The 16,310-nt window shown below is 34.0% G+C and overlaps 2 protein-coding genes across 2 annotated transcripts; both read left to right on the top strand.

The window, feature by feature from the left end:
- The first annotated feature begins 4,260 nt into the window (after positions 1 to 4,260).
- Positions 4,261 to 7,559, top strand: LOC132280068 (transcription factor bHLH68-like). Its single transcript, XM_059782185.1, has 9 exons — positions 4,261 to 4,831; positions 5,010 to 5,340; positions 5,585 to 5,659; positions 5,896 to 5,961; positions 6,181 to 6,246; positions 6,382 to 6,438; positions 6,574 to 6,618; positions 6,885 to 6,932; positions 7,059 to 7,559. Exons 1-9 carry the CDS (start codon positions 4,587 to 4,589, stop codon positions 7,191 to 7,193), a joined length of 1,068 nt encoding a protein of 355 aa, XP_059638168.1. The 5' UTR covers positions 4,261 to 4,586; the 3' UTR covers positions 7,194 to 7,559.
- Positions 7,560 to 12,160: 4,601 nt separating this feature from the next.
- On the top strand, positions 12,161 to 15,220 carry LOC132280069 (bark storage protein A-like). Its single transcript, XM_059782186.1, has 5 exons — positions 12,161 to 12,684; positions 13,248 to 13,315; positions 13,425 to 13,580; positions 14,315 to 14,566; positions 14,687 to 15,220. The coding sequence occupies exons 1-5, from the start codon at positions 12,456 to 12,458 to the stop codon at positions 15,017 to 15,019; spliced, it is 1,038 nt and encodes a 345-aa protein (XP_059638169.1). The 5' UTR covers positions 12,161 to 12,455; the 3' UTR covers positions 15,020 to 15,220.
- The last annotated feature ends 1,090 nt before the right edge of the window (positions 15,221 to 16,310 follow it).

The raw sequence follows: 16,310 nt of genomic DNA, 5'->3' as shown, positions 1-16,310 counted from the left end.
CAAAAGTGCCTTGAATTTGTCGCCGTGAATCACGCTGTTGGCAAACAGCTGCTGCCATGAACACACTGTCACCACTGCCGTCGTGCTCTAACCCTGAGAGAAAATGAAAAAATAAAGGGAAAAAACAAGAAACAACCAAGAAAATTGATGAAAAATATCAAACAATTTGGGATTTGAATTTTGAGTTTTACTGTGGGTGTTCAAGGGTTGTGAAGGAACAAAGGATTATGGAGTTTTGGACTGGGGATTTGAGAGATACAGTATATATATATATATATATGTACAGAGTGTTTGAGGGTGTAGTAGAGGAGAAAGGACGCGGCGGCGTGCGGTGAACTTGGCAGTGGCCAAGGAGAAATATCCTTGTTCAAGTTGATTATTTCTCTATCATTCTTGGAGTTTAATCCTACTACTGTTCTTAACTATAAATCTGTAAATTTTGCTTTCAATCTTCTGTCTCTATCATTCTTTTTTATTATGTAGTCTGGTTTTCATTAATGGCCGGATTTCTCTTCTTTTTCTAAAATGTATTTGATTAATCTGTGTGAATTGTTGATTGTTGTATACTTGTTGTGTTGATTTGATTTTTTCTTAACATATTAGATTAGCTGAAAGGTTGACTCATCTGGCAATGGAATATTGGATGTGTGAGTGAGGGTAAGGATGAAGAAGATGGGGGTAATTTCTGTCTTTATAAGTTTTAAAATAAAGGCATTAAAAAAATGAGAATTAAAATGTCATTTCACACCCATTATTAATAACAAAAAAGTAATTTGGAATGTAGGTAATAATATTTTATGAAAGATATTTTAAGATAATATTTGACCAAACTCAAGAGAAATTACCCCTTTATCGTTAAATCATCACACAGAGTTTTCACACATCATCCATCAAAAGCGACCTTTGTTGTCACATAAACATATACATACATATAAACTAATTACAGCACTGCCCTGCATGTATGTACATACAAAATGGAGGGGAATAGAAGGGAGAGAGTAAAGACAATGAGATGGAGTTTGTTTCTTGGTATAAGATGGGTGAGTCTGGACAAGAAAATTTATAAAATATATTAATTAATATAAAAGAATAAAAGAATAAATGGTTGTGTTAAGAAAAAGACAGGGAGCCCCAGACAAAGATTTGAGCAGTACGGACCAGACATCCCATTCCTACCCTTAAAAACTCACACAACCCCAAAAATAATACCCTTATGTCTCAATTCACACAAGCTTGGCTCACGATTTAAGGGTAGGTTTGTTTGGTTGTTGGTATAGTTAAATACTACTAGAATTAGAGGGAATCTAAGTTGTGGAGATTTCATAAAGAATGCTACCCAGAAGAATAATTCTATTATATAATATGTATTTCACTTATTATATTATATGATTAAATTATTGTTCCTGTAATTCTGTTTTACAAAGACAACAATACCCTTTCAAGAATTATATTATGTGTCATGGAGGAGGACAGTTTCGGTTTTGCACATATAAGAGTCAAGCTTTCATAATAAACTAAAGCGAGTTTTTAATTACAAATATACATGTATATATATATGAGGATAAGTAAAACAGTATTATCTTGGTAATTGTAATCATTCTCTTCGCTAGCTAGGGTTAGGGTTTCCAAACCCTAGATTTTGACCCCTAGAAAATTGTGTCTACTGTCATTCCATTCTCTGTACCTTCACGGATTAATCACACATGTTACAAGAAGCTTACAATATTGTAAGTAGTAACATTTTATTATGTTAGCATATGCCAAAAAACTGATTGTTTATGAGGACAACCAAAAATATTAATAAATAAATAAAATAAAAATAATTTTAGAAAAAAAAGTGGACAACCGTTGTCGGTATTTACTTGGAAAAAAAGGGCCATCGTATGATGGATCATCAATATTTCTAAGCCTATATCAATTACTTTATTTATTTCAACTTCATGTTTGTCATTTTAACATATATTTCTGTATATACACGTGTATAGTATTTACACTTGATTATATATCCGGGGAGATTTTTTATGTGAATTTATTGGTAGGTGGGGTAACCTTTATTTGCTTGATTAAAATATTTATATGACCATTAACTTTCTTAACCAGAGCTAACTGTCAATGCCATTGAAATTAGAAAGGAAACGAAATTAAACAAATGTAAATCTCTAACCAAATCTAGAGAGTCAGCATAATGGGTGGTCAGGATTGAAGCATTGGTATGTCAACACAACTCATAGTTAGTAGATAAATTCAAATATGTTTGAAAAAAAAACGAAACAGAGACTTACCAAAAAAAATAAAAACAACGAAACAGAGTAAAGAGTATCACACAATGACAAGTCGGTAAAATGGATGGTTCTTTGAAAAGTCACCAAGTAAAATGACTGTAACTCAAGACCTGTAAACAGCGTATATAGGAAGGAGTATTATATATACTTTTATATATATATATATATTGGGTAACAGAGGGTATGCCCTTTGCACAGCTTTTGTTTTGCACTCTGTAAATACCAAGAATCTGAATTCACAGGTTTTATTTGCATTGTGATTTACTATATCAATGACAAAATTAATGGCATCTTAATTTCTTATCCAAATGTCTTTTATTTTTCAAACAAAATTGTGGTGACTATCTTAGGAATATTATTTATAAACGTGCTATAATTTAGTGATATTTTTTCATCTTTCAAAATTGAAGATCAATAGTCCAAGTTCCCAATAAATAAATAAATAAATAATGATATTTTTCAAAATTTGAATTTGATTTGTGTTTCTTATTCTTTTTTATTATTCGAATTTCATTATTTTGTAAGATTCTAGGATATAAAAAATGCTAAATAATTATATCATATTCTAATTATTACCATTCAACCAGTATACATATTGTCCACTTTACACTTTCTTCTTTTATAATTGACAATGTGGACGTCCCACTAGTTCACCACAATCAAGTCATCCTCTTATGATTATATTTAACTTGCACTCTCAAATTTTATAAAATATATATTTGATGATGTGCCTAAATCTGTACCGTACGGTACAATTGAGTCTTGCATAATACAACAAAAAAACTCTCAAAATGACGATCTTTTCCCATAAAAATATATGGGTGTTTACAATATCGGATTGGATATGAATTCTAACATTAGAGATATGAATTCGAATTTGGATTAACATGAATCTGCTCCAAATTGTTCCCTACTACTCATACCTAGCTAGGAGCTTTGCTAAACATCTCAGTGCCACAAGTAAAAATCCATATCATTACAAAATACAGAAAAAGCAAAGTGAAATAGTTTATCATCATTATGAAACCACTCACATTCCTCCCAAAAATTATAAGGCTTACTGACCAAGAACTTGGTGAGTCTGTCAGTGGTGCAAAGCAACAATATTTCCCTTAATTATATATATATGTTACAAAGTTGTCAGAATTTTGAGTTTCTACCCTGCAATAACAAATCCGGAATCCGGATCATCAACTACGTAATATCTAGGAAGGAAATGTATGTCACCTGATGTCATCAATACGCAAGAAACTACAGAATTTACAATCTCACACACACACACACACACACACACACACACATATATATATATATATTTGTAAGTCTTGACAGTGCATCCCAAAATTGTTGGTGAGAATGTTATTTTCACACACGTAAAACAATCAAATACTTTGAACTTTTAGATGCTGTATCAATTTTTTTTAAGAAATATGTGACGCTCAAATTGTATCAAGTTTTTGTACCTTAGTTACTAAATCAAAGTCCAAAGCTTTGATCAGTTTAATTTAATTTTGAGTTCTTTCTTCTTATTCAATGGATAATGAAGATTCCTTAATTTCGAATCACTTTTAATTGATAACTTAATTTAAACCCTCTCAGCCATTTTTTTTTCTTTCCCGTATGCATGGTTCATGATATATAAGTATATAGCACAAACATATTACACACATATATATATATATACACACACACACGCAATGTTGTAATGGTTTTTGTAGAATGAAGCTGTCTTGCAAGCATGCCACGTAGCATGATGCAAGGAAATATGGTGCACTCATAGTCACTATAGCGAGATCTTTTTTTTTTTTTTTTTTTTTTTTTTTTTTTTTTTTGCGCTTAGCTTTTCAAATTAAAAATGAGAATTGCAAGCACCTTTTTTTTTCTGCCCCCGCTTTGAGAAAAAGTAAAAGCAGGAGAAAAAGCAATGATAGAAAAAGAAAAACATAAATTAAAGAAAAGAAAAAGGGATGATAATAAAGAAAGAAGAGAAAGAAAGACAAAAGGTTCTCAAGCCCCATGATTCAAATTTCTCTCTCTCTCTCTCTCTCTCTCTCTCTCTCTCTCTCTCTCTCACTCTAAAACAAGCTCTACTTAATCAAGAGCAAGAAGACCTCCCAAAGTTTCTACAAAGACCCGTTTGAGAGCTTTCATTCATTAAAGAGAAAAATAGTACAAGAGAAAAGAGAGAGCTAGAGAGAGTACAAAGTGAGTGAAAGTGAAAGAAAAACAAGCTTAGCTAGCTATAGCTAGAGAAAATATCAGATTGTTTTGTTGTGTTGTTTGTTTGGTGAGAAGGAAAAAGAAATGAATAGATCAGGTGTGTTGCAGAGCTCGCCGGTTCAACAAATGATGGTCGGAAGTCCTAACTGGTGGAACATGATCAATAGCATGAGGCCACCTCTACCACAACAACCCCCCCCTTCCAATCTCTTACCACCTCACCTTTACATACCTCCTCCTTCTTCACTTCCTTTGTCATCACCATCCTCTACTTGGTTTGACAGCAATAATCAAGATCAGCTTCCGGAGTCATGGAGCCAACTCCTCTTGTAAATCTCTCTCTATATCTCAATACATGTGTTCCTATACATATATAGCTATTTGTGTCCCGTACGTTATAAGCTATTTTGTTTGAGTGAGGCTATGGCAATGAAAATATAAGATTCATGTAGTAGTTGGAAAAAAGGTCGATTGTTGTTGTTATGTGATTATGATATTGTTTTGTAGGGGTCGATTGGTGAGTGATCAAGAAGAAAAGGGTGGGTTGAGCCATTTTCAAGCTAAGAGGTTGGAGAATTGGGAAGATCAGATATTGCACGGCCAGACGGCTAATATTGTAGATGTAAAGCAAGAGAGCTCAGCTAGCAGCTATGGGTATGGTCATGAACATAGTCAAGTGGAATATCAGGCACCAAAACCTACTTGGTCTCAGATGATTCCAGCTCCAGCTTCATCTCCAAACAAGTCTTGTGTCACAAGTGCTACTTTAAGCACTAACATACTGGATTTTTCAAACAAGGTAGACAGGAAGCATCCACCGCTAGATCGTACCTCGGAGGTAAGAAAATGCTTCAATTTCTAGCGTTTGGAGAATCAATTTTTAAGATGTTCACCATGTGGGCTTAAGTCTAGTGTAAAATTTATTAAACTAATACTAATTTCTATTGAGATATCATTTAACTCCTTTAGATATATCTTAGAAATACTGTTCTTTTGTCTAGTTAGATTTTTTTTTTTTTTTTTTTTCAAAGCCAATAATTAGGGTTCTTGATGATTATCTTCTCCTATTCTTTCTTCTGTAGTGCAACAGCACCCCCACTGGTGGGGCACTTAAGAAAGCTAGGGTTCAACCTTCTTCGACCCAATCTACTTTCAAGGTATTGAACACGTACAGCTCACTATCTCCCTCTCTCTCTCTCCCATGTTTGGAAGATAACTGTTGTCTTTCTTGATTGTCCATTTCTTCAAGTTTATGATTCTTCTATCTCAACCATACAACAAGGGGAAAATAAATCCATCAATAAGATAGAAAGTGAACCAATTATTGCAATCGATCGAGTCCACATCTATCAATCTAATTATTCTTGATTTTGTATTTATAATTTCTAACCAGGTGAGGAAGGAGAAATTAGGTGATAGAATAACAGCTCTTCACCAGCTAGTTTCCCCTTTTGGGAAGGTAAGTCTCATGGCTTAGATTGAGCATATATATAATTGTGAAATAATGCATATATATTAGTACTTGTTTATGAGGGAACCCCACAAAGACTCTCTTTACAAAGATGATAGTTCTCTTTCTTCATTCTTCAAATTTTTATATCTAGGGTTTTCTAATCTCCAAGACATGAAGCATGACTAATTAATTTGGAGGCCTTCTCTCTCTCTCTCTCTCTTGCAGACTGACACAGCTTCTGTGCTGTCAGAAGCTATTGGGTACATTAGATTCCTTCAGAATCAAGTCGAGGTGATGTTTCTTGCTATTCTTTTATTTTGCAAACTAACATAAACCAGTGATGACATGCACATATAGCTATAAAGTTCCATTTGGATCTCCGTCTTCCCTTAAACTTATTCCTTATCTTCTCCCCCTTGAATGCAGGCCCTTAGCTTACCGTACTTGGGCAGTGGATCACCAAACATGAGGCAGCAACAGCCTGTAAGAAACTCTCTCTCTCTCTCTCTCTCACATACACACACACACATCACACATCCATGCATTATGTGTGTGTGTGTGTGTGTCAATTATGTGGCATTAAGTACTGATTAACTACTGTAATTAATTTACTTTTAGGTTCAAGGGGAGAGGAATTGTTTATTTCCTGAAGACCCTGGTCAGGTAAGCTTTATTGGATCCATTACCTCCTCAAAGCCAAGTAGAGAAGCCTGCATTTAAAAACCCCCCATCAATTTACTTCATGTTTCTCTCTTCTGAAAAGAAAACTGTTAAAAGCTCAAATTTTCAGCTTTACAGACTTTAACTAATAATTAAATTTAATAAAAGAATTGTTGGGGACTATTTAAGTTGCATTTGAATCATAAAGGGGACTACAAAGTATTATAATTGCTAATTCTTTTTTCTTTGTAATTGTATTTATCATATAGCTGTTAAATGACAACTGCATGAAGAGAAAAGGAGCTTCTGAGCAGCAGGTATTTTCTTTTAATCTTTTTTCAAAAATTATTAGCTCTTGTAACATTTGTGTACAACAAATTTCTATATTTATTGAAGAAATCAGACTATATTTTATTTTATTTTTTCTTTCTAAAAATTGTTAGGATTTTCATGAAGAACCAAAGGACTTAAGGAGTAGAGGATTGTGCCTAGTTCCATTATCATGCACACTTCAAGTTGGGAGTGACAATGGAGCAGATTACTGGGCTCCTCCTGCTATCGGTGGTGGTTTACGATAGATCCATTGATGAGATATGTTGGCAGGCATGGTCACGGCACGGTTAGAGATTTCATGAAATGATATAACATCATGAGCAGTCACTCTGCTAAAATTCCAAGGCTGATTGCTCATGATGCTATGCTTTCATGGTTGGAACTAAGTGTGCTGTAACTTGGGTTTCTAGTCCTCAAGACTATCTTTAATTTCATGTTAAGCTTATTAATTATCTTTATTCTTCGTTTTATCGGCTAGTACAATGTTTTCATGTATATGCCGCTCTAGTAAGATTGATCATTTTAAGTGCTGCCTAGGCAGTGCTCTTATCTAATTTCTTGTTGAACCAATCTGATTAATTATGATTAGCATCACTATATTCTCTTCTCAACATCATTACCATTTCTTCAAGTTGTTTAGCACTTGGAATTGAGCTTCATGGATTGACGAAGAATTGCATAACAAGAGGATTAATTAATCTAACTTTTGGAATCAATATATTATTAAGAAAAAAAGGTAGCCTTATCTACATAGCTTCTTCAAATTAAAGGGTTTAAAGTAGTACCATTGCTTTTACCATTGGTCCTCTCTTTTTCGAAAAGGTTGGTCAAAGGTTCAAAACCCACCTGAAACAGTATAGTGTGTGGGTGTGTTCGTATTGTGTGAGTTGGATTGGTTATCAGGAAAATTTCCTGAGGATAATCCTATAGGAATTCGAACTCTTAATTCCCGAGGTAAGAGTTTTTGCCCTTAAATTTGAGCTTATCAATACTAGTATTTGAATAATGATACTATCATAAGAAATAAGTTAAGTTGGGTTCAAGTTGGACTCAAGTGACCTACATTTTTATCCTAGCTCAACCCAGATTAAGGTTATATATGTTGAAAATTTCTAACCAACCCAAGTCAACTATGTAATAGATTTTCCCATTTAAGTTGGATCAATTTAGTTTGAATGGTATATTTTCATTAAGTAGGTGTATATATCAATGACGTGGTATAACTGACACCAAATTTCTACTCCTCTCAAAGATACTCGCACACCTTACGTACGTTCAGAGCAAAGGGTCAAATCCCTAACCTCCCTTTCAAAAGTAGGAATATGATATCGCTAAATCAAGGTCTCATTGGTTGAATTTTCAAATTATATGTTATACTATTACATATAGTGTGTACAAATGGTATGTATATATGTGATGCATTTTCAGAGTTGAAGAAATAATGTAGAAGCTTTGGTTTGCTTTGAAGATTCTTTTTCTTTCCAATTGCTTGACTAGAATTCCACAAAGAACATATTGACAAGACTGGTGTTTGTATTTGATGGTAGATTCCAATAAGAAAAGAGAGGGGAGTGTCATTTGATGTCTACCCCAAAGGGCAATTCAAGAATCATTTCAGGGGCACAAATTAAACCTCAGACGGGCCAATTAATCCAACGTCCACTCCACAATCTATCTTAATCTTAATATTGTATATGTTTGCCATATATATTTGAGGTGTCATCACCTTTGACAATTTTTTGTGTGGACATGATGTCATTTGTTGTCAATCTGTCATGTACATGTGCGCACGGGTTCACAGTTTCCTCTTATCATTACTTTTGTTTTCTAAAGTCACTCTTAATTAACTTGTACTAATATTAATTTAGAGGCCATTTATTTACACTATTCTCACGGATGGTTCAATAAATTAAACCAAATAACTAAATGTTAAGGCAAAAATCTACTATAGATAAACAACGTTGTTTGAGAAATAAATATTATGAAGAATAATAAAATAATCACACACAAGAATATAATATATACATGATTCACTCAAAGATTAGGGTTACGTCTATGAAGGGCACCGAACAAATTCCACTATAAAGAAAGATGAAGAATTACAATGGAGAATTTTTTTTCTCAATCTCTCTCAATTGCTCTCTCTTATGTTGGTATAAATTAATTTAATCATACAACATTTATGATAATCTCACACCTCTCTTCTCTCCAAATCATATCCCCTGAATCGGTTCAACATTGACACTAACAAAGTTAAATTTTGCAACTCCTGATGAACCGGTTCAATAAACCCTCAACCCTTTCAAACGTGTCAATAGCCAAAATAGACACCAATTAATAGATTTCAACCTTCCAAAACCTTCAAGTGATTATAATGAACAAAGTCATAACACTAAAAAAATATATACAATGGAATTAAACTCCACAATACATACACAAACTGTTCTAAATGTGGACCAATGGCAATGGTCCAGTAGTTAGTTGTTAAAGGTCTTGTTATATATGGGATGGAAGAAGGTCGTAAACTTATATGAGGGAGTATATCATATATATATATATATATATATATATATATATATATATATATATATATATTTAACACTTCCTAATAATTTACAAATCAGAGAACAAATCCCCAACCTTTTACAAGTGACATCAGATCTGAGTCCGAGCTGGGTAGGCTCTATGCCCAAAAATAAGAACAAGTTATACAAGTATAAGCAATGCATTTTATGAGGTAAGAAACAAAATCATGTCGTAAAAGATCAAGAATAACCTTCGAAATAAAACCAAAGGACAAAAACTTTTGTAATTAACTCTAATTATGTATTATACATGTCACACAATTATTACCAAAAAACTATTTTTGTAATAAATTTATGAATCTCTCTCTATATGTATATATGTATACATATAAATAACCTAGTGCAATTAGGCTATGTTGTTGTATGTATAGAACTTTTAGCTAGACCGACCAGGTTTGAGGTGACCATGCCGAGTTGAACTAAATAGTTAATTGGGCCGAAAAGCGGGCAGATGGGTTTCTTGGCCCAGAATAAGTCCTTAGAACTGGATTGGGTTTTTTAAAGCCCAATCTGGATTATCCCATTTTTTATCGCTCACTTATTTCTAGTGTGCCGACAAGTCGGAGTCCACTTTTTTTGTTTTTTAGGTAAAAAAGTCAGAGTCCACTTGAAGCAACTATGATAATAAAACAGCTAGAATCAACAGGAGTAGTAGTCTGAACAAGTATAGCAGAGGGGAGCTTGTATTAGCCAAGTTTAAGTTTCTGAGTTGGACTGCGAAATACTCATTTATCATCGTAAGTATTAGAGTCAAACTCAATTATTAATACAGTGTTAGGCTAAGCGTCTGGTCCGAAAGCGTTAGGGTGTGCCATCCAAGTAAACAAGCTGGTTCGACTGCAATAAGGGCGTTACGAATTTGGTGAGAGAGAATATAACAAGGGGAGATTATCCCACACCAAATCCAAAAGAGATAGTGATTAAGTATATACAGACTGAGTGTTACTAATACCTAATAATTTAAATTTTTAAGTGATATGATTATACCAAACTAGTTACTCAATCTTTTAAAATGTGTCACGTGTCTATAAGTTTAAAGCAATTAATGCATAGCGGTCAACTATGCATATTAGTTTTACATATTGCTAACTTATGGTGCAAATGAAGTTTGAATTGAAATGTGCAAGTGCCGGATATAAGTTAGGAAAAGGGTACATGTGCATTCATTTGTAAATATATATACTCCTATAGTCCAATGAACTACTAGTACAAGTTTGAAGTTTTGACTTGTCTACGATCAAAGCCCTTTCATATTCTAGTTTTTGACTTTTCTTAGTTCATGGGTGTGGCCAAGCTTTTCAATAGCAACGCATTTCCGTATCAAATACCATTTGAACAAATTTGATGTTTTTCTCTTTAGTTTTCACATTACATGAATCCAAAAACCTTCACCTCAACTCACTATTGCGGGGTCACCATTGTGATTGTAATTGTAATTAATTTACAATTCGCCACCCAATACATATCTTCCTTTCAATTTTTGCTGTCTCCGGCTCAATCTCAGATTTGTGTCCGTTTTTGTGGGTTTGGGTGGGTGGTTTTATCACATGTCGGAGGCGCCTTGTGAACGTAGTCTTGGAGCAGTTGCCTTACTGATGACCTGACCAGTGTGTCACTCCCGTTACTGCTCGTCTCATCTGATGGTTTCCGTTGTTCTTCTCAGCAAATCTAAAGTTTGGTCTTCATTTTTCTTATTATTGCTTCATGATTTGTATGTCTTTTATGGCTTGTCTTTGTTGCATCTGTACTGTCCTTTATGAATGTGCTGTGTAGATGCCGTATGGCTGTTCTCTTATTGCCAGACTAAAAAAAAAAACATACCATCCTTTCATTTTATATGCCTAGTATAATTACCCCCCCTTTTTTTAATCTAAATTTGGCTGTAATGTTATTTGAAATCCTAACTTTAAAAAATATAAGGTGAAAGTTTTGTTTATTACTGCATAACTATTAAAGAGATTAAGCAAAGTTTATATTAAATAAAGGTGTTAATTTGTGTAGTGGGTCGCGTCCATTTCATGTTAAGACATAAATATCATATAAGTCGACACGAATATAAAATTATTATTATTTTTATAAAAAAATCTTGACACGAACAAGGCACAATTATTATTTGTGTTAAAAAATCTTGATACAAACAAATAGAACATAATTATTACACATATAACACGAAACGATACACGTAATTTGTTCAATATATTAGTCAAGATTACATTACACGAAACAAGACAAGACGCATTGAAGTTATTTTTTATACAAATATTACATGTTTATTCAGCATGTTTAACTAAACGAGTCAATTCTAATAAAAACATGATTTTTTCTTCCATACTCAGTTAAACAGACTAATTAAATTATAAATAAGCTGACCGATAAAAACAAACACCAGAATACGATTAAACTAAACCCAAACCTAATGTGTTACCACCGATCCAACCATACGCAAATACCACATAAAAATAGGTACTGGATGAATGTTGGGCCATCGAGTCCCAGTCCACCCTCTCAAAATGCGCTGGCAATGGAAACAGCTAATATAACGATCATATTGGCTCTTCATGTTAAGCCCAATATTTTTATGCCACGTGTGGATAAGAGTGAAGATTCATAACTGAATCAGATCTTAATTTTTGGCTGCCTCGAAGTTTTGACTTCTCGACAATCAAAGCGCTTCCCAGTATTCTAGCTTCTGACTTTTCTCTGTTCATGGGAGTGCCAAATTATATATATGCTTTTCAATAACAACACATTCACGTATCAAATACCATCATCAATTTGATGTTTTTTCTCTGTTAGGTTTCACGTTTATTGACTTTAATTTCCCTCTCCCTCTCTCTCTCTCTCTAACTTCTCCACAATTATTGAAGTTTTTCCGAACTCATTGAGTTTTGAGAGAGAAAAAGAAAAGAAAAAAAAAAAAAAATGGTTAGCCATATGAGGATAGTGTTATTGACATTTGTTGTTTTGGTGTTGGGCTTTATGAGTTCATCAAATGGTGCAGTTTCTCAAAGTGTAATGGAAAAGATGAGTAGAATAAATAAGCAGGGTCCATACTTGGGCATTGTAGTGCCAAACAGCTTTGAGATGAACCCTCTTCTTCAATCTCCAAGCTTTGTGCCTTCTCACAAGCTTCCTTACTTAGATTTTTCAGGTATGTCAATATATATATATATATATGCTGAAATTGTACTGGGTGAATACCATGGAATATGAAATCACATATAAATTTTGAGCTGTTCATATTCAATTGTAAATATGGGAATTTTGATAAAGAAAAAGTTGGTCCATTTTTAAAAATTTATTAGCTTTTGGTGCTACTCAAATTCCTATTTTCTCATTTAATATTCATGACCGTATTTGTCCATTATTTTATTATTTTAGTACAAAATTATATTTTTTTAAGGTTGTTTAATGTGCTTTATGGCGCCATACTAGGTTTGACATGAATATGATTCTTCAAAGCAATAATGGGCATGATCTCTACTTCTATATGTTTGTGTTTTGACTTCCGAGGGGTTCCATGACAATTTTTCACTTTATCAATCTATGTCACTTTCTTCAAATTATTGGACATTTATTTTCTCATTTTGATGCTTAACCCAAGAACAATATATCTATGAACATTCACAATTTTTTGGATCAAAGGATTCCAGATTTTGGTTCTAAAAGAAATCCCTTTGATTTTTTGTTTGTTTTTTTTTTTTTGTTTCACAGGAAGAAGGTTTAGAATAGGGGAATTGGAAAAGCAAAAGGTTATTATTGTGATGACAGGTTTGAGCATGGTATGTCCCATAACATGCTTTATTTCCTTCCATATATATCATTATGCTTTCTTTATCATGAAACTGGTATATATTGGAGGTATCCTGAAATGAAATACATGTTATATAGCTTAATACAGGTATAGCCACACAATTACTATTAAGCCTGTTCAAGGTCAAAGGTGTTCTGCACTTTGGGATTGCAGGGAATGCAAATCCTCAACTCCAAATCGGAGACGTTACCATCCCTCAATACTGGGCTCATACCGGCCTTTGGAATTGGCAGGTACTAATTTTTTTATTTATTTATTTTTTTTTTTTTTTTTGTGTATATATCTGTGTGCGTGTTTGTGTTCTTTCTTGTTGTTAGAGATGGTGGAAAAGAAAACAAAATGAAGAATCTTGAAGTAGTTTGATGTTCCTTTTGTCCATCTTCTTTGTAACCAAGTGAAGCATTACAAATCAGATGCTTAGTGTTGTTGCTTTCTTCAGATATATAGTTTTGAAAGTGATTGTACAACTTACAAGGTGGTTCAAGCTTGCAAGTAGTTCTGTGAAATCTGATATATCAATCAAATAGGAAAGAGGTTTTTCTAAAATTGTGTTTGAAAGCAAATCCAATTAATAACATTTAATTGACCATTTGGGTTGTCCTTTTACTTCTAAAAGAGATAAATGAAAGGAAGAGGAAATAATAAGAGGTTATAGTTTGGGTAATGATAGATATAAAATTCTACAACACGTGCAATATGACTCTTCCTTTTTCTCTTTTAGAAGCATTTGTAGCACTTAAATTGTTTCTTGTTGTAACTTAGAATGTGTGGTCCAAAAAATTGCGTAAAATGCCTTCAAAAGCACATTAATTACTCCATCTTTTTCTAGATGGTTAAACAGGGCACTTAAACCAATTTAAATCCACCAAATGTTCTTTTTCATAAATATATTTTCTGCCCACAAGAACATCAAATTAATAAGTTATTGACCTTTTTTTCTTTTTCATTTTACTTCAAATATGAGCAGAGGTATGGAGATGGGCCTTCTGATGAACTAGCCTTAGAATCTAATGGTGACTATACTAGGAAAATTGGTAACCTTAAGTTTTCCAAGTACAACAATGGCACAGAAAAAGGGAATTCCTCGGATAACCTTCTGAACCGCGTTTGGTATCAACCAGAAGAGATTTTTCCGGTAAATGGAATTCCTGAAGTCAGGCAGAACGCCTTCTGGGTACCTGTCAGCAACCACTACTATTCACTCGCGAAAAAACTTGAGGTAATCTAGTCTCTCCTCCAATATAATTTGGACTTCATTTCATTTTCATTTCTCGCTAATGCACTTCAGTGGAAACAATTTTTCAGTTATTTTGTGAATTTTGTTTCCTTTTGTGTATAGGATGTGAAGTTGGGAGGATGTGTCAATGCAACTTGTTTGCCAAGAACACCTAAGGTGATTAGGGTTGAAAGGGGGATAAGTGCTAATGTATTTGTTGACAATGGTGCATATAGAGAATTCTTGTATTCCAAGTTCAACGCGACAGCGATTGACATGGAAAGTGCTGCAGTGGCTCTTGTCTGTCACCAACAAAAGACGCCTTTCATTGCAATACGAGCTCTCTCTGATTTAGCTGGTGGGGGTTCTTCGTTGTCCAATGAAGCCGGCATCTTTGCCTCATTGGCAGCTCAGAATTCAGTTGATGTTGTAATTAAATTCATCGCCTTGCTATAATCATACCATCCTATTCTGTCTGGAAAGGTACCTTCTCTGATTTGAACTAACCATTGGTGGTACTTTTTACTAAACTTTCAATTTCTATTTTTCAATGAACCTTGGATTTCCATTAGTCGCATTGGTTTTGATGCTTTAGTACTATGTGAACGATATTATTAAATTTGGATCCGATTTGTAACAAATGTAGTAGTTCATGCACTTTTGGATCAACAATTGAGAACTTGGAAACGACAATTGATGATCTTTGGGGCTTTAGGAATAAGCATCTACATTTGAGAGTTATTCTTGAAAAATTATAGATCAAACTTAAAAATGATAACCTTTTCCTTTCATTCAGATACGATGAAACTAAAAATTCCTAATTATAAATACCTGAAAAAGAAGAGCACATATTAACTCCTAGAATACTAAAAATACGAAATCTGATATTTTACAAAGTACAAAAAAAAAAAAATGATTTTAAATCTAAGGGTTGGCTCTTATTTGAATTGGGTAACCTGAATAGCTGATAAAGTTCAAAATTATAAAATTTATCAGTGTATATTGTTGCAACTTTGCTTCCTTTATGTTAGAGGAAACATGTTGCATATATAACATAAAAGCCAAATGGCAAATTACACAAACCACAAACCACCCTCGGGTTTCCATCTCTTACATTTGGATAGAAGTTGGCGCGATAAATTGGTTAACTACCCTTCTGGTTTTATTGACTTGACATATAAGTTTGAACGTTAAACTAAGTGAAGGGGTAAAAAAATATTTGGACCAAAATATCCAAGAGGACTCAATTATTAAACCGATCGAAATTACTATCTATATTTTGACAAAATAACCTTCTACACCCACAAGCAAGGGATTCCTCCTCCTTTCCCCACTAGTGCAATCCACTTCCCTGCCACATCATCGCCAAGTGCAACCACCACCAAACCCACCCAAAACATCCATCACCAGCACAACACCAAAACCAAATTGCAAAAACCACAAAGCAGCTCTTAGAAGGTGTCCCGACAAAGGAAGAAGCTTACCAAATGTTGATGACTGCGCCACGATAGCTACCTAAGTGGCACCACCTCGACAAAAATAGGCATTGATGACCGCGCCACGACAGTTGTTTAGGTGGTGCCGCCTCAGCAAAAATAGGCACACCTGGCCAGTACTTACCATAATGGGATTGGGTATCCTCGAGCTACTCATCCACTAACTGGACTTGCTGATCGAGGAAGGGGTCGCTACCCTTCCTCTCCCTTGGACGTGCCCCGCTCCAGTTGGATGGGCTCCTTCCCTCTGC

The sequence above is a fragment of the Cornus florida genome, unplaced genomic scaffold (genome assembly GCF_030987335.1).
Source record: "Cornus florida cultivar Cherokee Brave unplaced genomic scaffold, ASM3098733v1 CherokeeBrave_3.0.0_Hap2_Chr10, whole genome shotgun sequence".
Taxonomy (NCBI): Eukaryota; Viridiplantae; Streptophyta; class Magnoliopsida; order Cornales; family Cornaceae; genus Cornus; species Cornus florida.
This window is presented reverse-complemented; position numbering and strand designations above follow the sequence as displayed.